The 25,440-nt window shown below is 33.1% G+C and overlaps 2 protein-coding genes and 1 pseudogene across 2 annotated transcripts; all 3 read right to left on the bottom strand.

Moving 5' to 3' along the window:
• Window positions 1-1,533: 1,533 nt before the first annotated feature.
• LOC102592581 (transcription factor bHLH66) lies at window positions 1,534-7,556 on the bottom strand. The gene is made up of 7 exons (XM_006350032.2): window positions 7,152-7,556; window positions 6,890-6,982; window positions 6,370-6,516; window positions 6,124-6,189; window positions 3,971-4,036; window positions 3,213-3,281; window positions 1,534-2,005 (listed from the first exon to the last, which is right to left on the bottom strand). The coding sequence occupies exons 1-7, from the start codon at window positions 7,515-7,517 to the stop codon at window positions 1,664-1,666; spliced, it is 1,149 nt and encodes a 382-aa protein (XP_006350094.1). The 5' UTR covers window positions 7,518-7,556; the 3' UTR covers window positions 1,534-1,663.
• A 2,873-nt stretch (window positions 7,557-10,429) lies between these two features.
• Window positions 10,430-21,654, bottom strand: LOC102591009 (anthranilate synthase beta subunit 2, chloroplastic-like). The gene is made up of 7 exons (XM_006350026.2): window positions 21,177-21,654; window positions 20,598-20,668; window positions 18,119-18,156; window positions 17,910-18,020; window positions 14,930-15,029; window positions 11,550-11,685; window positions 10,430-10,874 (listed from the first exon to the last, which is right to left on the bottom strand). The coding sequence occupies exons 1-7, from the start codon at window positions 21,462-21,464 to the stop codon at window positions 10,767-10,769; spliced, it is 852 nt and encodes a 283-aa protein (XP_006350088.1). The 5' UTR covers window positions 21,465-21,654; the 3' UTR covers window positions 10,430-10,766.
• LOC102602276 (probable acetyltransferase NATA1-like) lies at window positions 18,803-19,535 on the bottom strand (annotated as a pseudogene).
• Window positions 21,655-25,440: the final 3,786 nt, after the last annotated feature.

Below are 25,440 nucleotides of genomic sequence, written 5' to 3'. Positions count from 1 at the left end.
AAAATATTTGATTGTTGGTTTTTTTTTTTTGGCCCCCCCCCCCCCCCCACACACACACCACCACCAAAAAAAACAAAAATTAAATTTTTATCTTACAAGATCTGTTTTCTAGCTGTCTCTTCAAAAAGAAAGAGTCAAGCCTCTTTCATTAGTACTAGTAAGTTCTTTTTGAAAAGACAAAGGGACAATTATTTTAGCCAAATTATTAGGCCTAGTCATTAAATAAGATACTATAAAGTATAGGAATATAGTAATTTCCAAATGTACTTAAAGACAAACTAATTACTCTCTCCGTTTAAAAAAAATAACTTTATTTCCTTTTTAGTCAGTTTCAAAAAGAATTATCTCTTTCTTTTTTTGGTAACATTTTAATTTCAGCTTTTCATGTGGCATGTTTAAGGCCACAAGAATAAAAAATAATTTTGTACATTTGACATAATTTTAATTTAGGACCATAAGATTCAAAAATCTTCTTTATTTCTTAAATTTCGTGCCAAGTCAAACTAGACCATTCTTTTTTAAACGGAGGGAGTATCATTTATATATTATAAAAATAAGTACTCTCTCACTTTTCCAGATCCTGGATTTCTGGAAAATTGTTCAGTACTAATATTCTTTTAATCACTTGTTTAGTCATATCCCCTCATAATAACATCATTACAATCTTTTACTCACTAATTACATATTAAAAATTCCTCAGTAACCCCTCAATAATATTCATTTCGCAGTAGTTTAATATCTGTTCAAATTAGAAATTACTAAAATTATACTAATATCATTTTTTTTAGAAGTCCTTGCTCCTCCAAAGAGAATCGCTATCTTGTTTTACTCCCTGATCTCTGGATACATCTCTATATTTCTCCATGAAAATTGGTTCGTTGAAACTGTCAATATAGTAGAAGCGATAAGATTAGGAATGAGGATATTCGGACAAGATGAGATTTGTCTTTGTGATGGACAAGATGAGGGAAGTGAGACTGAGATGATTTGGGCATGTAAGGACTATTGAGGAGAAGTGTAGAGGTCACTGGTGCGGAAGATTGGATATAGTAGGCATAAGGAGAGGTAAAAATGACCGGAGAACGGGAGAAGTATTGGGAAGATATTAAGATATGACACAACTCTAGTTTACATGTAGAGATTGCGAATAGGATAAAATGATAGAGGATAGTGGAGTGTTGTTTGTTGTAGAATATCCTAATCTTGTAGTGTATTATTGCTTTTGATTTCTTTTATCATATTTGTTTATTGTGCTTCAATTTCGTACTATATGTTGTGTTGTTGTTATTGTTCTTTTGACTAGTTGCTATGTTTTTTTCACCATCATTTTTTCTTTGCTTTGATGTACTCAATCCGAGGGTCTTCTGGAAACAACGTTTTCACCTTCATGAGATAGAGATAAGGTCTCTACATTCTTTAAACCTCACTTGTGGAATTTCATTGAAAATGTTATGATTTCATTTTATGTGATACATTTTAATTTTTAACTGAACACAACGTTTAAGGAAAATAAAAAACCTTTTGAAGCTTATATTCTAAAAACAAGTCATCAATATTAATATGACTATAAATAATTCCATAAAAGTATAAAACGAGAAATATAAAATCAAATTGCTTCTAAATAAATAAAAACAGTGAGTCACATTGGGATAGAAGGACTAACTCAAGTCCCGCCATTGCCCATCGTAGCTGATTGAACAGTGGAAGCTGACAAGGTAGGAGAAGACGGTCCACCGCCGTTGATGGCGGAGCCTCCGCCGAGTAGTAGTGGGTTGTTGGGTTTCATGGAGTGGCACGTGGAGGTGGAAATAGCAGTGGCTAAGGAAATTGGCATAAGGCATAAGCCTTTTCCTTGAAGATACTGCATTGCTGATCCCATATCTTCTTCCATTAGCTTAGCTACCTGGTGCTCCGTCATCGTCATGCTGCTGTCGTTGTTTGCAGACGACGTCGTTCCGTTACTGCCACCCCGACCTCCATTTCCTTGTACACAATCACCTCCTCCCTGCAAAACCAAATTAATTTATTACTTAATTCCTTAAACAAGTAATTGTGACTATTACAACTTAAGAAAAAGTAAGGAATGTATTTTTTTTAAAAAAGTTTTGCAGCCTTAAATATGTCAAGATATATTTACAGCAATAAGAACATGCATGTTATCAAGGTTACTTGGGGGATCACAGTTTGCGTGAATAGAGTAACTTTAGCCCAAATCTCTAAATATATATAAATATTTGACTATAAATTTTATTATTATATATATTAACTTGGAAATTATTATAGAAATTCATAAAGTTTAAATCCTAAATCTATCTCTTACTAAGATGAGATGATATGAATATAAAGGCCGATTCAGTTTTGGAATTCTTACAAAGACATCAACTTAATAGTATATAGTTAAATATTTAGTGCATTTCTTAATTTGTATATAAGATTTTAACAAAAATTATTAGATTCGCATGAACTCGTAATTATACTATAGATCAGTCCTTATTGGACACCACCACTCTTCTCTAAAGATTTATAATTTGAGCCCGGTAAATGCAAAAAATTGTAATAGGGCCTACTTTCCATTTGAGGGATTCTATATAGCATGAATCCAAATTAATTGAAACGGAGAGTAAGAATACCGGGAGATAATAATTTTTTTGAAATACAAAATATGTCCTTTTTTTTTAAAACAAAGAAAAATAAAAGGGAAATCCCTTAGCTTGGAGGTGAAAAATAGGGTGCGGTAACGAAAAAAGGTGAGCACGCGTGAGCTTTTTGTGGTTTGTCACATTCTGCTGACAGAGAATTTGAGAAGGACAGATTAGAGTTATTTATCTGTTCAAGAATTGTTCCCATGCTTTCTCTACTGATCAAACTACTATGCCATTTTCATCCCCTGTTGATTTTTCTTTAAATGGAAAGTCTAATAGATATATTCCTCTACTATGCACTAGCCATTGATTCTATTTCTTTTTCCTTTATTGTACTCCATTAATAACAAATTAAAGTACAGCAAGTGAATGGTTTTTTTTAAAATTATTTTCTCACACGATATTATGAGTTTGCTAATTCAAACATTAAATGGAGAATTCTTATTAGGTTTTCATATTTAGGACTCGAACCTATACATCTGAACTCTGATTAAAGCGAAGAGATCCTACAATTCCAATAGAGGAGACATGCGAAATGACTGAAATTTCAACTAAGGTATGATGTAGTACCTCAGAGGATCTATCAGCAACTAGGGGAGCAACAGCTGCAGCACCACCCAATCTGCTCATACTCAGAACCTAAACACAGAGGAGAAAAAGAAAAATGATAAAAGAGAAGCAGAAACACCATGGAGTTATAGTCTTATAGAAATGGCCAATAGGATTTCTATTACTCCTCTATCCATGGGTGGAAGCACGTTGTGAGAAAGTTTTTTGCTTTATATATATATAAAAGAAATAGCTTGCATATCAAAATATTTGTGTAATATAACGGAAATGACACCACTTGACCTCAAGAGCTACATTGGGGCTCACTGGTTAAGTACATCTATTTTATCATTTAGGTCAAGAGCTTGAATTTGGCTCAAGTCATATAGTCTATAGAAATTACTATAATCTTTCCTCCAAATAAAAGTTATTGTAGTTTTGATCCCTCGACTCTGCCCTAAAATGGAGTAGCCTAATAGGAGTATCTAAAATGTTAAAGAAAATTTTCTCAAAGATGATGCTAATTAAGACCGACTTATAGAATCATTTATATATATATATTCCTTATCATATTTGTGTGTGCACGTCTATATATTTTGAATCTTCTATATAAAATCTTTGACTTCACCAACTATACTATAGACACATTCACAAAACATGTTGGAAATAACTATAACAGCATTTTCCATCCCAATTTGTCAACACGGAAGCATTGATCTGTTTCCAATTTTTAAGTCCAAAGAACAATAAATGTGGAGAGAGAGAGAGAGAGAGAGTACTTTGACTTGGAGCTGGAGGAACCTGACATAGTCGATGATCTCATCTAACATTGAAGCCTTGTCTGTCTGTCATCCAATAAATCACAATCACGTTAGTTCCTAATATTATATCGTTCGTTTTCCAATAATTATAACAGTTAGCTAATAAAATAATATATCACAATGTCATAAAGCACAATTGTTAATTAGTGTAATAGATGACTCATTATCTAGAAATACTATGTGTGAATTCAGAAGAGTTCGGTTTATGACCATTGCTAATATTTTAATTTTATGATTACAAGAAATCGATAGATAAAATACAAAAAATCAAGACAGAAATTTTTTTCTCAATGCAAATTGTAATTGGTTGTAGGATATTATTTCCTTGCAAAATGTAAGGAAACATGAAAACACTATTGAGTTGGAATCACATATACACTCCACACACACTTGGGATCTGATATTAACATTTCTATTACTCGATCAGAGCCAGCATCTAAATTGAATACTTTTGACATATAACAAATATTTATATGTGAAAATTCACTACACTACGATAAATAATAGATTTGTATTCATAATTTTAAAACTTATAATACTCTAGACTGAGAACCATAAATATTGAACTTATACACTAACTAATCGTAGATATAGTAATATACTACATGTGCTTCTAATTTAATAGTATTTGTATCTATCTCTATTTGACTTAATATATCACCATTTAACTTTCATTTAGTCGAGAATAATCTATAAATTTTAAAAGACGAGATCGAAAGAAAGATTAAAAAAAAATACTTATAATGAACAATTGGTCCTTTTGGTAACATGCATCTATAGATTAAATTGATATAGATGTTGAATTACGCCTCATAAATGATTTAACTGACTGTAGCAGCGGATTACGATCACAGCATCTCATTTCAAAGTACTAATATAATCGATATTTGAATATAGGTGATCATGTGATCATTGAAAAGACAAAAATAGAAATTATATTATATCCCATCCATTTTAATAAAAGAACATCATATCCACCTCAATTAACAGTGTTTTAAAAGGCGGGGCATGAGGCGAGGCGTTTTAATTAGTATAGGACGAGGCGTAAGCCTCAAGACTGGGGTGTAAGCCTTATGGATTTTATGGCATTGAATACAAATTTGTTCTTTTTAAAAAAATCATATTAGACTCAAACAGTGTTTTAAAAGGCAGGAATGTGAGGTGGAGCGTTTACTTAGTATAGGGCGAGGTGTAAGCCTTGAGACATAGGGCCTAACCCTTATGGATTTTTAAATTTTTAATTTATAATATAGTATAATAATATAATAACACAAAATTATAAAAATAAATCCATAGTTTGAAATAAACAAATATGATCAAATAAACTAATAGAAAATAAAAATTCTAACATGATTATACAAGTATAAATCATCTAATATCTTAACTTTCTAATATAAAAAGAATCATTATTTCAAAAACTATTTTTTATCATACTATATAATTTATCCCCTAAAAGAAAATAATCAATAAAACTTACCAGTATATGAGTAATAAAACATCATTTTACCATGAATAAAAATAAAATTACTAGATATTTGAAAGTAATTTTATTTTTATTCTGGAATGATGTTTTTATTATCATATACTAGTAAGTTTTATTGATTATTTTCTTTTAGGGGTAAATTATATAGTATAATAAAAGATAATTTTAGAAATAATTATTCTTTTATTAATAGAAATTTAAGATATTAGATTATTTATACTTGTATAATCATGTTAGTAAGTTTTATTTTCTATGAGTTTCTTTAATCACGTTTGTAATTATTTCAAACTATTGATGTATTTTTTATAATTTTATGTTATTATATTATTATACTATATTATAAATTAAAAATTTAAAGATCTATAGGACTTACACCCAAATCTCGAGGCTTACACCTCACCCTATACTAAGTAAACCCTCGCCTTTTAAAACACTAATATCATGTATTTGCTCTGTATTTGAATTAAGTATGGCATATTATACAAAACTATTGACTTTATGATACTTATAATGAGCAAGTTTTCAGAGCAATATTTAACTTCGTAAAATCATAAAAGGAATCAAGATGGAATATTAGAAACAAAAAGAATAATTTTAATTTATTTTTATATTAGGAGTGAGAAATTACCTTATTGGCATTAGGTACCAGCTCCTGCAAAGACTTCATTCTCTCTGCAATTCTCTCTCTCCGTAACTGCTCACATCCAAAATTTCGGAGCCACAAAATAAAACAAATCAGAAACAACACAAAAATCGCCATCAAATTCTAACTAACTCATCACAACACAACAAAAATAAAAATCACAAAAAAAAACTAAGGTAAAAATAACTGCAATGAACGACAAGTACTGAAAAAATGAGTGCGAGTACGTACTCTTTCAGCAATGCTGTGAGGATCAGTTGCTTGTCCTCTTCGAGCCCTAACTTTCTGTTGCTTTGGCTGCGCTCCACCAGCTGAACCACTCGCCGCCGGTGTTTGATTCATCGTCAACGACGCCGCCGGAGCTCCGAAACTCTGCGCCTATATTTTCACAGAACATAAATCAATCGCCATAACTTATTATACGCAATAAACTTCGATTGAGCAAAAAACTATATAGATTAGCGAAAAAAGTTATAATATAGATCTCTGTAATTGATACTGAAATATATGAGTTAGTTGATTTATCGTCGAAACTCTGATCCTATATTTTCACAGAACATCGATCGCCGGTAAATTACTCTGTATAAACTCCGGTTATACATGTATGCAATGCATTCAGAGAAGAAAAAAAACAGTATACAATGGAAAGCTGTTTTCGATAAATTAGAAAAATAACTACTATTCCATATGATCTCTGTAATCGATTGAAATTTATGAATTAGTGCGTGCATCGAAATTTATATATGCAGACCTGAGAATGGTGAAAATGCTGAGATTGATTTGAGGTTTGACCAAGAGATCCAGCGAATCCATTGTAAAGAGCTTGAACTGAAATATCATTCCCCTGTATATAATCAATTCTTCATCAATCTACTATAATTCAGATAACTATAATCATAAACTTGGTTAAACTGTCACTCAATTGAGTTTTTGGTAATTAATTCGTCATCAATGTACTAAATTGATTGATTAATCACTATACTGAACTGAATTTTATGGTAAATGAAACTCACCGGATTTAAACCGTCGTCGTTTTGATCGCCGTTCATCCCAGAGCCGCCATTACCGGCGATTCCTCTAGAAAGCAAAAGCTGCTGCTGAAGCATCAACGCTTTAGCAGCTGCGGCAGCGGAGCTACCGCCATTGATCTGATGCTGCCGGAGCTTGGAAGCCAAGAGAGTTGACTGATGGTCGTCGAAATTGTAGGGGTGACCGTCGCCGGAGATTTCAGGCCAGGGAGAAGAAGAAGGAACGGAAGAGAGAATCTGTTGGAGGAAGTCGTCGTGTGACGACGACGGATCGAAATGGGAATGACTGATGTGTTCGCCGGACGAAGCACCATTTTCGCCGGTGCTTTGAAATGAGTTCATAGCTTGCATTGTTTTTTTCTTCTTCTACCTCATGAGTTTGGTGCTGAAATGTTGTTTATATAGGTTGCAACCCACCCCACCCCCACCCAACCCCCTCAAGGTCCCAAAACCCTACCATTAATAACAGATTGGCATATTTTTAGAGAGTAATAAAAAAAAAAGTTTTATCCAATTTCTAATAATTTGTGTTCGGGTCAGTTTTATTGTACCTCAATTAATTTTATGAGTGATTGCTCTTTTTCATTGATACATATATCGGGTATCCGATAACTCTATATATCCCTAATGTTTAAATTGATGTTAGCAAATTTTCAAGAACAACAACTATCAAGTAACGTAAAATGAGATAATTTTATCTTGAACTTTTAGAATGATAAATAATTTTAAGATAATTGTTTTTGTGACGGTAGTATAGATCTAAGCTATACTTATACAATTAGGGGTTGTTTGGTTTGAAATGGATAAAATTCAGAATTATTTTATCATGCGTTTGGTTGGAGGTATTAGGCAGTTTTGGAATTATTTGTCCCACATTTTATACTGATGGGGTAAGTTATCTCATATATGATAGTATATACCTGATGGAATAACTTTATCCCAGATTAATTTAACCCGAAATAATTAATCCCAAAATAACTTATTCCCAACCAAACGATAAGCGTGAGTCCAATCCTTTGGCCCGACTTGCATCTTATTACTAATTTGTGTATTTGAATTAAAAGATTATAATTCAAATGCATATTATGAGTTAAGAGTACTACTACCTCTGTCCACTTTTATTTGTAATGTTGCGTTTTTCAAAAGTCAATTTGACTAATTTTCAAAGTTAAATTAAATTACATTAATTTGATATTTTAAACAAAAAAATTAGATATTCAAAAACCATAAACAAAAAATACTATAAATTACAACTTTTTGCATATCAATATGATGAAAAAATACATGTTAAAATGTTAGTCAAAATTCTTATCGTTTGACTATATAAAAGAAAATCATGACAATTAAAAATGGACCGAGGAAATAATTAATAACTCTTTGACTATTATTGTCGAATGATTTATCCATCCTATAATCTTGGAAATGCAAGAAAAAGAAGTTAAGTTGGTAAACTATATTTAGAACTTCTAATATAGTTGAACGAAATTGAATCAAGTGCTTCGTTCATTCATTTTACTTGTCATATTTTAATTTGCAAATATTTTTTAAGAAGATATATTAATTAGAGTGTAATTTAACTAAATTATCCTTGTTTACCACTCATCTTTACTTAATATTTCTCCTTTTTGCATCATATTAATATCTCTACATATTTATGATTAAAGGTAAAAGTGGAAACAAACAACTAATTATACCTTAACCTTTTGAAATAACAACTATTTTGAATCATTTAAGGACGACAAGTAAAATTAAACAGAAAAACAATGTAAATACTAACTAAAAATAGGTTATTATTCAGGGCGTGTTTGATACGAAAAATAGTTTTTCAGGTGAAAAATTATGTGGAGAACAAATTTCATTGTTAGTATTACACATTAATTATATCCTTCACACCATCCAACGTATCTTACGGAATCGAGATATTTCAAGAAGTTATAGATATTGAAAATAGTGTAATGAACAATTGAGCGATCGACACATGCAAATGTGCATAGCTATGAGGTTGAACTTTCTTGTAATGTCTCCCACTAGGCCTATAGCTGTCAAAAAAAGATAATATACAAAATTAAAATAAATATAGAAAATTAGAAAAGTATTAAGAGAATGTTATAGATAATTGCAGAAAATAGTTCAAGAATTTTTAAACAAAATAAAATGGGGTAGAGATGGGGAAAAAGTAAAGACAACAAAGTTGTTTTTCCACAATAACTAATAAAATATTTTAGTCAACTCTTTTATTGTATTTTCTAGAGAAACAAACAGTTAATTAGAAATAAAATAAGAAATTTAAAGTATTATATGCCGAATATCCTCAATAAGAGAATAATAAAGATTTTGAGGAAGTTCGACTTGCTATAATTATTATAATCCATAAATTTCCTTTCTTTTTTTTTTTCATTCAGTATTTGCTTTAGGCCCCAAAATTTTAAGTTTTCTCCTTCTTATTTTCGTATTTGTTTTCGTCTCAAATCAAAATCAAGATATCGAGATTAAGAGCTTAAAAATTCTATCCATATCATTTCCATCATAATTTTGGGTGGTCGTGAATTTCAATTAAACTAAGTTTATAATATAGTGTTTGGTAGCTGTATTATCCCCATTTCATATGATAAATAACTAATTTGTTTTTCCATAATGTATTTTAATTTGGTAAGAAGCATTAGCCAGACATAGAAGTAGGTAGTTGAAGCTAAACCTTTTATTTATTGATTGATTTTTCTCACTCGTAAGAATAATTAAGTTGATGCAACATATAATATTTTCTAGTGAAGGTCAAGAATTGACTCCTTCTGTCAACATTTTTTCAATCGAACTCGTCACATCAAAGTATAATTTATATCTTCTATAATATGGGTTGTGAGTCATTACACAAAAGTGAATATACATAGTTCGTGAATTTTTTCGAGTTTCAAAAAAAAAATCCTAAGTATTAATAAAAAGATATATGAGATTTGGTTTCAGCCTAAAAGTAGATAAACGTACTGATTGGCCTTACATGTTTGGAATAAGTGCACTCCATGTCGTATTTTATTATTCTGATTTTTCTAAATCACACGTTGTTATCACTTATCACCAATCCAACTGAATTAATTAGGTCTAATAAAAAGTAGGTCTGTTTGTATAATTGAATAATACTATAGCCGAAGCTTATGACACGTATTTTCCGCTTTGGCCTAGAAGATCAAGAATTTGTCATTCAAGCTACACCAACATCAAATCCAAAACAGGCATACCATATTGATTATTTCCTTATTTTTTAGGACTAGAGCAATAAAGGTAGAGATTAAATAACAACAAACGCAGTATAACCCCACAAATAGAGTCTGAAAAAGCTAGGAAGTACGCAAACCTTACAGCCTTTGTTGGGGTTGTTTCTAGTAGACCCTCAACTCAATATCTTACTTCCTAGTGAAAAAAGATATCTCAAGATCCTCATGATATCATCTTCAATAATAAACCAGCATTGTCTAAAGAACTTCAAAATTAAATTCAATTCTTCTAACTTAACTTAGCAAAGTTACAACAAAGACAGATAACCTATTTTTGCATCGGTTTATCGAGGCAAAACCACGATTTTGTACAGCAAGTAAAGAGAGTTGTCTAGTTTTGAGATTCTGCTTCTTCCTTCCTCTTTATCAATTTGATAAAATTGTGAACTATTGTCTTGCCTTCACTTGTGATGATGCTTTCCGGATGGAATTGTACCCCCTGAATTAACCAAGCAAGAAGCAAACGAGTGATCAAGTTCAAGTAGAGTAAGTGCAAAGATACTCGATTTTGGGGCCAATATTTAAGTTATGCCTTACGTTTATAAAATTTTGCATGTCCACCTACTAAACAACTTAAGATTTGCGGTGTTTGAAATGAGTCTCGACAAATTCTAACTTCAGACAAAATGTTTGAAGTTTCATATGGCTAAGTTTAGGCATTTTAGCATGAAGTTCAAGGACTTCTGCATGTGGATGAAGGACTTGCCTGAAGTTCATGCACATATAACTAAAGTTCAACCATTTTTGCTTGAACTTTAACTTAAAGACATTTTGTTTGAAATAACGCATGTCAGAAGTTGGTCCTAAGTGAGTAGATGTGTAAAAATTCTAAAAACTGGGTATAGATTAAATAGAAGTGTCCAAAGAGGGTACCCCGTGAAATTTTTACTGTTCAAGTATACAATTTTCTTTCCAACAAGTATAATGTTGCAAATCCAGAGTTAAGTCTGAACAAACTTATCGATAACTTTCTTCCTTTATTAGTTCATATCACCATTAAAAAATCTTCTAAATATGAATCTCTCCACCAGGTCAAATAGATAGCTCAATGCAATGAATCCATAGCGGAATGAAAACAACGCTAACTTTGTTCATAAAGGATGGAGATTTTTACCAGTATGTGTCTATAAACTTTGTGACGAGCAGCCATTACAAGACCATCTTCTGTCCATGCAGTTATCTCAAGGGCGTCTTTGGGGAAAGTGTCCTTGTCTATTACCAGACTGTGGTATCTACCAGCTGTGAATGGGCTGAAATGAAAAAGGTATTACCAAAATGTCAACATAAATACGACTGAGTATTTGGAATATTACATAGATTAAACAACCTGCGATGGATCTCTATAATTGTCTTCTATGTTCTCACTAATAGACGTGCTCCAACTAGAGTATTTCGACTTCCATAACATATTAATCATAGGGCGATGAAGAGTTCTACCTATACTAAGATAGTAGTAGTGGCACCAATATTTGCTAGACTTAACAATTAACATATACAAGGTAGAAGCAAAACTCAACTGAAGTAATTAAGTGGGTGGAAGTGAATGAGGAGTTGATGAGAAAAAAGAAATATTACAAGCATATATGTGAGGGAAGATCCCAGCAAATTGAAACTGCGCATGACAAGATTCTTTTGCCAAACATAGGCGGAGCTAGAGTTATAGCTACAGGTTCGGCAGAACCCGCTAACTTTGGCCAAAATGATGTATTTGTATTAAGAAATCCCCTCCTCGAGATAGGAATAAAGTTTGCGTACACTCTACCCTCCCCAGACCCCGCTTATGGGACTACGCTGGTTTGTTGTTGTTGCACTAAGAAACCCATTCAATATGTACAAATAATTTATCAAGAATGCAGTAAGTTATCCTTTTCTAAAATCTAGAACACAAAATCAAAATTCTGGTCTACCTATGTTGCCACATATGTCATTTTTCGTCAATATTGCTTAAGACAAACACTAAATAGTAAACGCAGAAAAAACTTGCACGTATGTGAGACCATAACACTACAGAGAGCAGGCAGAGATACATGCTTAATTGAATAAATTAGCCTGCACTGTAAATTACAAAAAATGCACCTCTGACTTACAAAGAGTGTCAGCATCATTTAAATATGATAGCCCGCCGTCAAAAGTTTGACTTGGAATTAAAAAAGAAAGGAGATGAATCAGGAAAGAAATGACCTAAGAGGCAATTTGGTCAAAAAGGAAAGAGGCTTTGGATAAATGCTAACCAAAATTGACATAATTAAGTTCAATCCCAAATCTGGAAGTATCTTCAAAATCTTCTCTTAGTAACAAACAAATAAAAACTATATCCAAGAAAAAAAAAATCGCCAAAACGGATGAAATTTCCAGCTCTTGTCAAAGCCTTCCCCCAAGGCCTCAAATCTTGGATCTAAAACCGGCTCCCTGAGTTCAACTTCTCATCGTTCTAGAAGAAAAGCTATTTCTTCCTTAGTTACGCCTCTGAATCAGGCGATGATCAATAAAACAACTCTAGTGTTGATTCTTCCATAAACCATAATTACCTCTCCCCTAGGCCTAAGTATGTGCTACCAGCCAAATAGGTGTTGGGGGATCTTTCTTCATCAAGAAAGCTTGAGAAGATATGACAATGATGCTGCAAGATTCATTCAACACAGTTCCCTTGATTCTTAGGAATCTAATGAGAACCAAGGGTCATTGCAGCAAGCACAAGACCCCAAATCTGCCAAAAAAGCATTACTCGAAGCCAGAAAATGAAGATGGGGGGGAGTGTTGAGGATGATAAAGAAATGTAAGAGGTTGTGGAACAAAAATGAGGTCTGAAAGGGCTTATTCAAACTTCTGCTTCTATTGGTTATTTTATTTACTCATATTTATCCACGAACTTCAAGGCTACTTCAGGCACTGACCACATGATTCACAAGAACTTCTCTGAAGCTGATTTTCATGAAGTTTCATGAGAGGAAGTACCTGATTACACACCTTGGAATGGAGCTACGTTTAAGCTGACACTTCAATTTTCGTAGGATTACTCCAACAAGCCTCCAACGGTGCAGTTTATCTCCAGTAGCCTAAGTAACATTGCATTATCTTTCTCTCCTACTCTTCACGTAGTTCTAGTCCATAGAAAAGGTAAAACTTTCAATTTTAAGATTAGGTTGTTTATTCAGTTTCTCTTGGGATTTTTCTAGAAAGTGGTGTTAAGACTAGTAATATCAACAAGGGGTTATATCAATTCAGAGATTTTTTAAAATTAGCTATCATTAGTATTGCATTATGCACCGCGTGAGCTGAGAAGGAAGTTAGTTTCCTAGTCTTTTTGATATCCCACACGGGCCACACATTCGGTATCACCTTCAGTCCCCATTTTGAAATTCCTTGTAGTGCACTCTCTCCCTCTGTATTATCCTATCCTGCCCTTCACCACCAATAGGCCCCTCATTTATCCTGTGAAGACATTCCTCAATCTTCTATTATTCCTAATCCTTTATTGCTAGTCTAAATTATGTGCCATGCTGAGGGTCTATCGGAAACACCCTCTCTACCCCACAAAGCTAGGGGTAAGGTCTCTGTACATCCAACCCTCCCCAGACCCCACTTGTGGCATTACACTAGGTATGTTGTTGTTGGTGAAGTGTATATGTGGAACGGCCAGAGTATTCTCAAAGTGGTTTTCTGGAGTTTGAGTTGGAGAGAGACTAATTATGAACTTACGGCTGTCAAATTTGTTGAAGATATTGTGGGATTCTTGAAGGTGGAAACTGTCGAATGGAAGGGTTCAAGTACAGATAATGATATTGAAAAAGGACAGCACAGAGGTTGTTACCCAGAGTGTACAAGGTGATGGAGTGGAGGAAACCATATCAAAAGCTGCTGGTGAAGTTACTAGTTCCAATGAAGTGGATAAAGAAGAAGTTGAAGGTCCTGACACCTGATGACCAGATGAAAGGGGTCAAGAGTCTTGATATGAAGGATCCTAGTCAATAGAACCAGAGACCATCAAGCCTTGAAGCATTGTGCTTGATGAGATTTCACATATTTCGGCAAACAAATGAGTTGTGAACTCATTCAAGCTACAAATTTGAGCAAGCAGAAGCTGACTACAAGGTTGAGCAGGTCGAGAAAATCTCAAAGGAAATCAACACAGAAGACAAATTATCGAAGACACAATTAAAAGGACAAGAAGAAATAACTGGAGGTTGGAAGACCGTGACGCAGAACTTGAAACCTGCAGTTTGGGCATTGAAATAGATGAAGTCCCAGAAATTTGAAAAAATAACGCAGTTATCACTGGAGTTTCTGCAGATTTACTGCTTTTGGCATCTCTGGTTGTCATCTATGTTTCAAGGAAAGCAAGAACTTTGAAATGCAACTAACTTGCAATCCGTAGGGATGATCTTAACTTTCAATGGGAAATGCACTTATGTTGATACAGAAATAATCTGAAAGACCAAATCGTAATTTGTTAAGACAAGTTTCTAATCAATTATCAGAAAGAGGAGAGCTTACTTTGATAGCCCTGCAAATAAACCATCTTCCCCACCTTCATTATAATATACGGGGGAGCTTTTCCCGTGCATCACCCCATATGGAGAACGCACAATTTTTCCTGCAATGGAATAAATTCACATTAAGGAGGATTAAGTGTGATGAATACACGATTGAATAGTTGAATAACAAGAAAGAAGAAAGTAGAGCTTTTGATCGTCAACTTAACAATACCCAAAACTTTGAATACCTTTTCAACTATTCTTTTGCACAACTCACTAGTTCTCCTCAAAGCATTATGATTTTTTACTAGTATGCTATGTTTCTGCTCTAGGCAGTCAGCAACAGAAAATTTATGCTCTGAACAGGTCCTCATTCAAGACACTAGAGGACTAATTTCAGTCTTAAAAGTGAGCTTCCAGTAAATGAAGGTCTATATTGTGATCGGTTCCTTTTCCATTTTCGGAAGGGGCATAAATATGTTTCCAAGAGACATCCTATTAGGAGTACAACGCAGAAGTTACAGAGTTCAATTTTTTTAATATAAATAATCGCCAACAAGAATTTGGTTCTTTTACGATCTTGATGTCAATAAATGCATCTGAAATTCATTTTGTCCAATTGAACCTTTAAAACCCTTAGATATTTCATTGTTCCCTCATGTCCGTAGCCATTACCATATATAGATAATCTGAAAAGAAATCAATCAAACACCTTCAATTTGTTCCCTCTTAAATCACAGAACCTTTAAAAAGTTATATGCTTATATTTTAAAAGAAGCTGTTGTATCTTACACTAGGTGATATATATATCCTATAACACATATCCATATAAACCTTCCATGATAACTGTATCTTATAACCATGCCATCAAGAAGCTAAGTTGCTCGGACTCGGGTGCGGGTGTCCGATACGGGTGTGGATCTAGAGCTCGGATTCTCTGTGACCTAAATTTTAAAATTCGGGGATATGGATCCATGTGCAGATACAGGTGCGGGGATTCGACTAAAAATAGAGTTATAAAACCTAAATTATGAGATATTATGTGGAAAACTTGAGGAGAAAATAATATTCAAGAGGAGAATTTTGGAAGGAGATAAACGGAAAGGGAGTGGCAATAGAATTTATATATACAAGGTATTTCATTTTCTTCAATTTCACCTTAGATTTTATTTTGATTATAGAAATCATTGAATCTGTTCAAAATTTCTCCCTCTAATTTTCTTATCAAAATTTCTCCCTCTAATTAGGTCAGAGTATCCAATACCGGTTGACCACATTGGGTATGGATCCCACACCCATGTTGTGTCGACACAGGTGCGGCACCGAAAGTGAAGAGTTCGAGCAACTTAGTCAAGAAGTCATTTGGTTCACATACAACTTATGCACGAATTATATATTTATAATATAGCGATTGTATTATGACACGATTAAACACTAGATTTTTGGAGCAAATGCATATCCTGTTGGATTTATGGTTAGATTGTACCAAAAATTGCATATACTGCTCTAAAACAAGCATTTGGTTTTAACTACTACTATGCCTCAATCTCAAGCTAATTGAGGTTGGCAATATAATTGTTCACTATCTACTTCCATTTGAAATGTACGTTGTACCGTGAGTTCATCATAAATTAACTAGTCACTAGTTTTACACTAGTTGTTATCCTATCGCAACACTCTTCCTTTATCCAGGTTTGGGAGTGGCAATATGAGCAAACTCACGTACCCGATGATGTGTGTTTCACTTGACATGGATAAATCATTGTTTATAATTATAATTTATACCTTTAGCCAATTCCCTTGTTGATTGAAAAGAAAAAAATATGTTATTTGCTACTCCATACTTATGTTATTTGTCTCTTCTTCTTTTTTGGATAAGTAAAGGTAAGCCTAAGGTTAGTATTAAAACTGGCACCAAGACGGTGCATCAGTGTGTGCAATAATAAGTTTAATAACTACTCATGTAATTTATTTTGGGGTAATTAGTTCTATAATTACTATATATCATTATTATTTTGAATAATTTTTAAGACAGTTCCTGTTCTTGTTTCTTTATTTGTATAATCAACTATTTGGGTGTAAAACAAGAAAGCGTGAAAAAAAATTCAATTAAAATATCCTCCTTTCTATAAGTTGCACTATTTTACACTCATTGAAAAAGAAAAGGACAAAACCTCATTAAAGATGTGTGTTCTATTTATAGTACCATTAAACTCTTTTAATCTAGGTTCAATTGTATAGATATACCAAGAAATAGTATAAATGAACAAACACCTAAAACCAAACAAAGATGCGTTAAATGACATAACCTTATCTATTAGTGTCATAATCTTATCTTTGAGGAGAACTACTACAATAACATCAAGGTTACTATTGTCTTTTAGGTGCTTTCAAGTATAAATAATGCCAACATTACTATATAAGTTCAACATATAAGAAATGAAAGCAGCAACCAAACAATACCAAATTTTATGATGTAATTACTTTACCTAATACCTCAAAACTGAAGATACTTAAGTGTGTGAATATGGTATATATCTGACGATTTATCTACCATTCTTCACAATGTATATTTTTTTTTGATATCCACCATTCTTCACAATGTATATTTTTTTGATAACCACCATTCTTCACTGTATATTTTTTTTTGATAACCACCATTCTTCACAATGTATAATTTTTTGATAACCACCATTCTTCACAATGAATATATATATAATTCGTGTGACAATAAACTTTTCTGGGATAAAATCCTGACCACATTGGTGATTCTGATAATGCAGAGGGACAATGAGGTACCTACTGTCTCCCACTACCACAGGTACCCGGTAACTCTATCCACCGAGCCTTAGAAAGATACAAAGAAATCACCCAATTTTTTAAAGCACTTGAAAAGCTATTTTTCTTTTTTTTTCAAATATCATAGAAGCAAATTATTCATAAGATAGGCCAAACTAATTGAAACAAAAGCACCAAATATAGTTGATTAAAAAACAAACCTCCAAAAGCCTCTCCCATGCATTGCAAACCCATACAAACACCAAATAACGGAATTGTTGGTCCAAGTTCCAGTACAGTTTGCAATGATATGCCTGAATCTTGAGGTGTACCTATTCCCAGAATTAAATAAGATTGAAAGTACCGATCATTCCATACGTTCTATATAAGTGAAAATAGTAACTTGATATATTTGGATGACTCTTCTTACCTGGTCCAGGTGATATTAGTATTCCCCTTGGATTTTTCCTACAAAATATTTTTTGAAAAAACGACATAGTATTAACTTAATCAGGTCTACGGAGTAAAATAAAGAACACTCATTTTTTGTCAGGTCTAAAGAAAAAAACACAAAATCCCCTTAAATTTTAAACAAAAAAAAATCATATTATCTTTGCAATTAAATTTACTTTATAGTCTTTTTCTCATTATGATTTACCAATATCAAATAAACATTTTATTCACAAACCAGTTCCCCTCTAAATCATGTGAAACTGACCTGAAGAGAAAAAAAATGGATCTTTTTGACTTAGAAATGGACCTAGTATGGTGCACATGCATCTCATTTATGAAAAAGTTAGCAATTCATCTGTCCTTTTTTTCTTTTCTTATCTATAATGTTAATTAAAAGAGAGGAGGTGGTTGGTGTAATTCAACTAGGCAACCTGCTTATTACCACTCTAACTAACGAGTAAAGAAAAACGAGCTAAATTAAGCATTTATTTAAGGGAAAAAGGACGAATTTACCCTCGAACTTTGATAAATGGTACGTATATGCCCTCCATTATACTTTGCGTCAACCTAAGCCCCTGCCGTCCAATTATAGGTACATACATGCCCCTCTCACTAACGGTCCCCTCATATTATACACGTGTCTTAATCCTAATCAACTACCCGTTTGACCTTTCTTTTTAACCCATAAACTAACAACCCGCCCCATAAACCCAATACCCACCCGATTCCCTCTAAGATATATCCTAATTAAAAGACCCAAATCTCCATTGGAGAACAGCTTCAATTTGGGCTGTGACAATTCGTTGGGTGTGTTAAATCAAGGTGGGAATGGGATGATGAATACAATTTATTATAATTATAATTTAATCCCATTTCTTCATAAAACTTGATCGCATTCACATTCCAATCTAGAACCCCCCATTCCACTCTTCCATACCCCATTTTCGCCGCCTGAGCAGCCACAGCTGACAACATCTTTCCAAAACTTTTCCTCCTATAACACTCTCTCACAAATATATCCTCGATATAAAACCCAGGTTTCACTAAGAAGAACGAATAATTAGGAAAAAACAACACAAACCCAGCAACCACAACATCATTTCCACACGATCTGAACGTTTCAGCTTGTGGGTCGGTAATCGGGAGATCCAGATTTACCGTTTTATGAATGGGGCTGAAATTTAGGTAGTTTTGGTTGATTAGAGGGAAAGGGGTTTGAGAAACTTCGAGAAGGAAAACGGTGAAGGAGGTGGGGAGTTTTCAGGGAAGAGAGTGGAGGAAAGTGAAGATTCTGTGGCAGAAAAGAGATGGGTGAGTCGCTCAAACACGGCCATCTGGTGGATGAGTTTGTGGATATGAGGAACGTCGACAATGGTGGCAAGGCGAATTCGGGATTAAAACTATTTATTATAATTCATTGGGTGTGTTAAAGCTATTTATTATAATTATAATCCAGTATTCATCATCCCATTCCCACCTTGATTTAACACACCCAACGAATTGTCACAGCCCAAATTGAAGTTGTTCTCCAATGGAGATTTGGGTCTTTTAATTAGGATATATCTTAGAGGGAATCGGGTGGATATTGGGTTTATGGGGCGGGTTGTTAGTTTATGGGTTAAAAAGAAAGGTCAAACGGGTAGTTGTTTAGGATTAAGACACGTGTACAATATGAGGGGACCGTTAGTGAGAGGGGCATGTATGTACCTATAATTGGATGGCAGGGGGCTTAGGTGGACGCAAAGTATAACGGAGGGCATATACGTACCATTTATCAAAGTTCGAGGGTAAATCCGTCCTTTTTCCCTTTATTTAATGAGTGGATCTTTTTCCTTTCTACTTGCACTCTCAAACCATTGCATTATATTATTATTATTCACTATCTTCTGTTAGGTTTTACTAAAATAAGATTATGCACACACAAGTATGCACCCAAGAAATTACAGCTCATCGGAATTGATAATTATGCAGTTATCATCCAGACCTACAATTTCTAACACACTCAATGTTCAACCTCAAATTTTCAGTTCCGCGGCAGTCTCCATCTCTACCAGTACATTTATTCAATTTGAATGTAATCATGGCAGCAAATTCAGAAAAGACAAAAGACCAATCAAATTTAGACAACGAGTGTGCAGCCTTTTTGATGAAATAAGAAGGATATCATTAACAAAAAGCATCAAGAAGATGTAAGCATTACAAAGAGATTATCAGCTCTCAGGAAAGCAACAAAGCTATCACACCTATCACGTGTCCAACCTTAATCTAACAATTATGAGTTAACTAGATAAGATAGAAGTGCTGAAACCAAAGGTATCATAATATAAATTTTATAGATTCGAGTCTAACATAAAGGTGGATGATCCCCATACCAGCATGGTGAAGGTGAATTTGTAACTATACTACAACAGCTGGACCAAAAAAATCTATAAACAAAAACTAACTTTGTAACTTACTTCTTCAGCTCATCCACAGTAAGCTCGTCGTTTCGATAAACCTCAAAACTGCATCCAAGCTCTCCCATATACTACGGAGAAAACAAGAGTAAGTTAAGAAACACCTTAAATACAATTGTCTGCAATTATCAATATTCCAAAATCAATATTAAGCTCCAACTTCAATATACTTCAAAACTATTAACAAAAATGAAGAGACAAACTAAGAAAGTAAATGTTTTTCTAACTTATTCAGCAGATGCAATAATTCTATTTCTAAAAATCAGTTCAATTCTCAAGCTTCGAAGTACCTCAAAATCACAAAAAATCAAAGCAGAATAATTAAGAAAACTAAGCTAATTCTGTACATTTCTCAACAACAACATAGGTACTGTAATCCCACAAGAAGAGATGGAGAAGTTTTTTTCCGATAGACCCTCACCTATTCTGTACATTTCTCAATGTTTTACATTTTGAAGATTCATTATAATTCCATGAATAAAACAAAACGAATAAAAGGATTACTAAAATAGCAATCTCCACATTTCTCTATATTCAAAAATCAATTCTCTGATTCAAACTTCGAAAAATTGAGCATACCTGACAGAGATTATAAGTGAAGCTATCATAATTATCAATAACAATAATCGGACTCTTATTCCGTTTAACATCATCCGATAACTCAACACAAGTAGCTGAACTGTTCTGCGATACAGCAAGCGGCGTCGCCTCGAGCCTCTTTGTGCTTCTCATTCGGAGAAAAGAGCCTCCAGAACCGGAGAGAATTGGCAAAGCTAGGGTTTTTGGGGGCGAGAGAAATGTGTTTTTGCCATTGATGTGAATGATGGCGGATTGTGAAGAGGCATGAGGGGTAACAATTCCGGCCATGAGAGATTGTGGAGAGAATGAAACGTCGTCGTTCGAGGCTGTGATCGGACGCCTGCGATCTACAGCAGCGGTGGCGGTGACGACGGCGGCAGCGGTGAAGTGAGGTGGAAGTGTTTTTCGAAGACAGCGGGAGAGAGTGTTTATCAATGGCACAACCGAAATAAGAAAATCTGATTATTTTAATTTTGGTGATGTTTTAATAAATTTACTATAAATTTTTTTCTAAAAATAAATAGTAATTTCGAATACTTTATATTTTACAGAAATACATGATTACATATACACATATTTAAAATTATACAATTAAATAATATTTTAATATATTCTACATGTTTTTAGTTTAAGATTATAAAATTCAATTTTTTCTTACTTTATTAAACAGTAAGGGATCGTTTGGTGTGAGAGATAAGAATATATAATCCTGAAATAAAAAAATAGTACTGGGATATGTCTTGTTTGCTTGATATATTCGCGATAACTTATCCCACCATTTATACTATAGTGATGGATAAGTTATCTCATATACAGGGTGAGATAAGTTATCCCAAGATAATTAATCTCAGGATAGTTTATCTTGGGATAACTAGTTTCCAACCAAATGATCCCTAAGTAAGGCTGTAATAATAATGCTTGAGCTAAATTTTAGGAATTACCTTTCAAAATTCTTTTAATTATTCACACAAATTATTTATTTAATCATTTATTTCAACTTGAATAACTAATGCACAACATTTAGCAATGTAATTGAATATTAAAGGCATAATACATAAATATGTCATTTAATTTAGCTTTGACTCACCTTTTATGTCATCTAACTTTGGATGTCTACAAGTAGACACTTAAACTTGTATAAAACTGAACAAATAGACATTATGTGGCATCCGACATGACAATTTAAGTCTTATGTAGTGTCATACGTGTTTTATATCATGTAGGACTCATGTGTCTGCTTGTTTTAATTTATACAAGTTTAAGTATCTATGATTATGCATACCTAAAGTTTGAGGGGATAAATATAAAATGAGACCAAGTTAAAAAACATACAATAAAACTTCACTAAATTAATATAGGTAGGAAAATGAAAAGTTTTTATTTTGTAGAGATATTATTTAATCAATAAATTAATATTTATTAATTTAAAGAGTGTTTTGAGATTCAATGAATGTTAATTTTGATTATCAAAATCATTGTATCTTACTAATTTATGTACCATATTTATTGACTTCACATAAAAAATTATTATACATAAATTACAATGAATACATCAAAATAATTGTATTTTACTAAATTATATATCATATTTATCAAATTCATATAAAATAAATAAATTCATTATACATAAAGTGTTTTATTTAAAAATATATAAAAAAGGTAAAATGACTGAGTTTTGAAAAAATCGATTAAACTTATAGTTTAAGAGAAATCGAATTTCCAAAAGGACAGAGTCGCCACTTGATTTTTAGTAAAAAACTCAAGAAAAAACTGAAAGTTTTCAAAAGATTTAAACAGATAAAATCATTTGAAAAATAAAGGGTTCGAGTTCAAATGTACACTCCGAGAAGGTGTTAGGCCCTCAGAATGTCCGCTAACTTGCGGTTGACCGGCGATTTGACTAAAATGACCTTGACTAATTTTGAGAAAATTAACATAAGAATATTTAAATAAATTACAATATTTAACTAATTTGAGAAAATAATTAGATAAACGACACATTTTCTCTTTTTTTTTAGAGTAAAGAATTCGAAATGACACATTTGGCTTGTGATATAAGTAATTAGAATTTCAATAAAATTAGATTAATTAAAAATTATTTACTTCATTTTAAAAAAAAAATAATGATTTGAACCAATTTAATAAATTAAAGCATGAGACCATTTTAAATCAATTGGTAAAAGAGAACACACCAATTTTTATTTTTTTGGTTCATTTGAGAAAAGTGTTAACTTAAAACCATGTAAATAAGCAAGATGGTTAAAGGAAGAGGCATTCAAAACATATCTTTTTAAGAACAAAAGATTTAATTAAAATAAAATATGGCCACTATATTTGTTTAGTAAGATAAAATGAATACAAAACAAATAAAAGAATGTATTAAAGGTAAGCCCATGTAAAGAAAATACCTTATCGTTTGGGGAATTTAATTAAGTTAGTTAACAATTTAAAAGTTAGAATCAACACACGATAAAAAATAAATAATCATAATTAAATAATTAAAGAGGAGGGAGAAATTGAATTTGGGCCCTTCTTGGGCCAAATTCGCTGCTGATTTTGGACTTAGGCTCAATTCCCGTTTTTGTATATGCTGGTTGTATACCAGTGTATATCGTATGAATCCGGCCCATTTTTTTTGTATATAAGACTGTATACCAAATGTATACAACCTAATTCAACTTCCAGAACACCTGTTTCAATTTTTGGACCTGTATATCATATTTTTCCATGTATACCAGTGTATACAGCAGGTATGCAGCCCCTTTTTTGGGCTTTTCGAGACCTGCAATCAGTCCCTAACCCTGGTAAACTTGTCCTTAATTCAAACTTCACTTAAGGCTGACTCGATGGAGAGAGATTTGGGGTCCTTACAACCCATTCAAAATGCAAAGGCAAAGAGTCTCCCACGGACTCGGAAAGGTTCATGCAAAACAAGCAAGAGGGCAAAAGTTAGCATTCGAAATAATAAGACAAGCGAGTCATAACTTAAACAAGACATGGCTCAAATGAAACGGAAACCACTTAAGAAAATCGAAACCAAGAATGCAACTAACCCAACTATTGAACCCAAAAGTAGTAGGTGACTTTGAGGAAGGCAAAACTGAATTAGCTAAACAAATGACAAGAATTAACGAACAAGGCTTGAAAATTTAATAGAAATAGAGACATATACTTATGAACCTTAGAACTTAAAGGGGTCGGAAAGGGGGCAGCGAAATCAGGCAATATTATAGGGGATAATTAACCAACAACCAATATCAACTCAAAAGATATACATAGAATACTCTAGGCAGCAAACCGATCAACACCAAGGGCTAAACACATTCCTAAGCATTCTACAAAGCTTACTATTTAATGGACACTCAACTGCAAAATAGAGGTATACATTTGACCACAAACTTAGCAAAAATGAAGATATAAAAATGGCTCAAAATGGGTTACTCTTGGCCGTAAGGCAACAAAGGGATTCAAGAAACAAAGAAAAGTTGATACTTTGGAATAAAATGCAACTACACCACATACTATTTAACATACCAATTAATCTTGAAATCCATACACCTATGTGAGTAACAATCTTAACAGCAACAAAACTAAATACAGGACACATGATACTTGACGACAGTATGATCGAAATAACTTAGATTCAACGACATTCAAATATCAAACGAAGCAGAAGACTATATAAACTTGAACAGTGAAGCATAGAATCAATCATACTAAAGCTAAAGTGGCAAAAATTTAAGCAAAAACAAAAAGTGATCACGTAAGCATACATGTATAGCATATACAAGCTACTGTCCATCAAAATCAATTAATAGCAACACAACAACAAAGTAGTGAATTCATTACGTCGAGACACCATGTCAAAGCAAAAAAAAGTGAAGAGAGTATTATAGATGAGACATTACCTCTTCTTGGGCAGCAGGACTGGGACGGAGCGAACAGGGGACGAGTTTTACCACACAAACGCAAACCGAACAGCCAGTGAGAGACCTGGGCAGCAACCCAAATCCGGACTAACTTTGAAGATCGATGATAATCAGGCTAGACAAATGAGACTTGAACAAAAAAAAAAAAAAATTCCTTTTCCCTCTTTCGAATATATTTAGTGTATGTTCTATAGCTATTTTGCTATGTTGTTCCCTTTCTCAGTTAAAGATTTTTCCAACCCCAAAAATCCCCTCTTCACAGTGAATAAAAGTAAATATATAGAAGGGAAAAGTAGGTTTCGGAATGGGGGGGGGGGGGGGGGGAAAAAAATCCC

The sequence above is a fragment of the Solanum tuberosum genome, unplaced genomic scaffold (genome assembly GCF_000226075.1).
Source record: "Solanum tuberosum cultivar DM 1-3 516 R44 unplaced genomic scaffold, SolTub_3.0 scf00116, whole genome shotgun sequence".
Lineage (NCBI taxonomy): Eukaryota > Viridiplantae > Streptophyta > Magnoliopsida > Solanales > Solanaceae > Solanum > Solanum tuberosum.
This window is presented reverse-complemented; position numbering and strand designations above follow the sequence as displayed.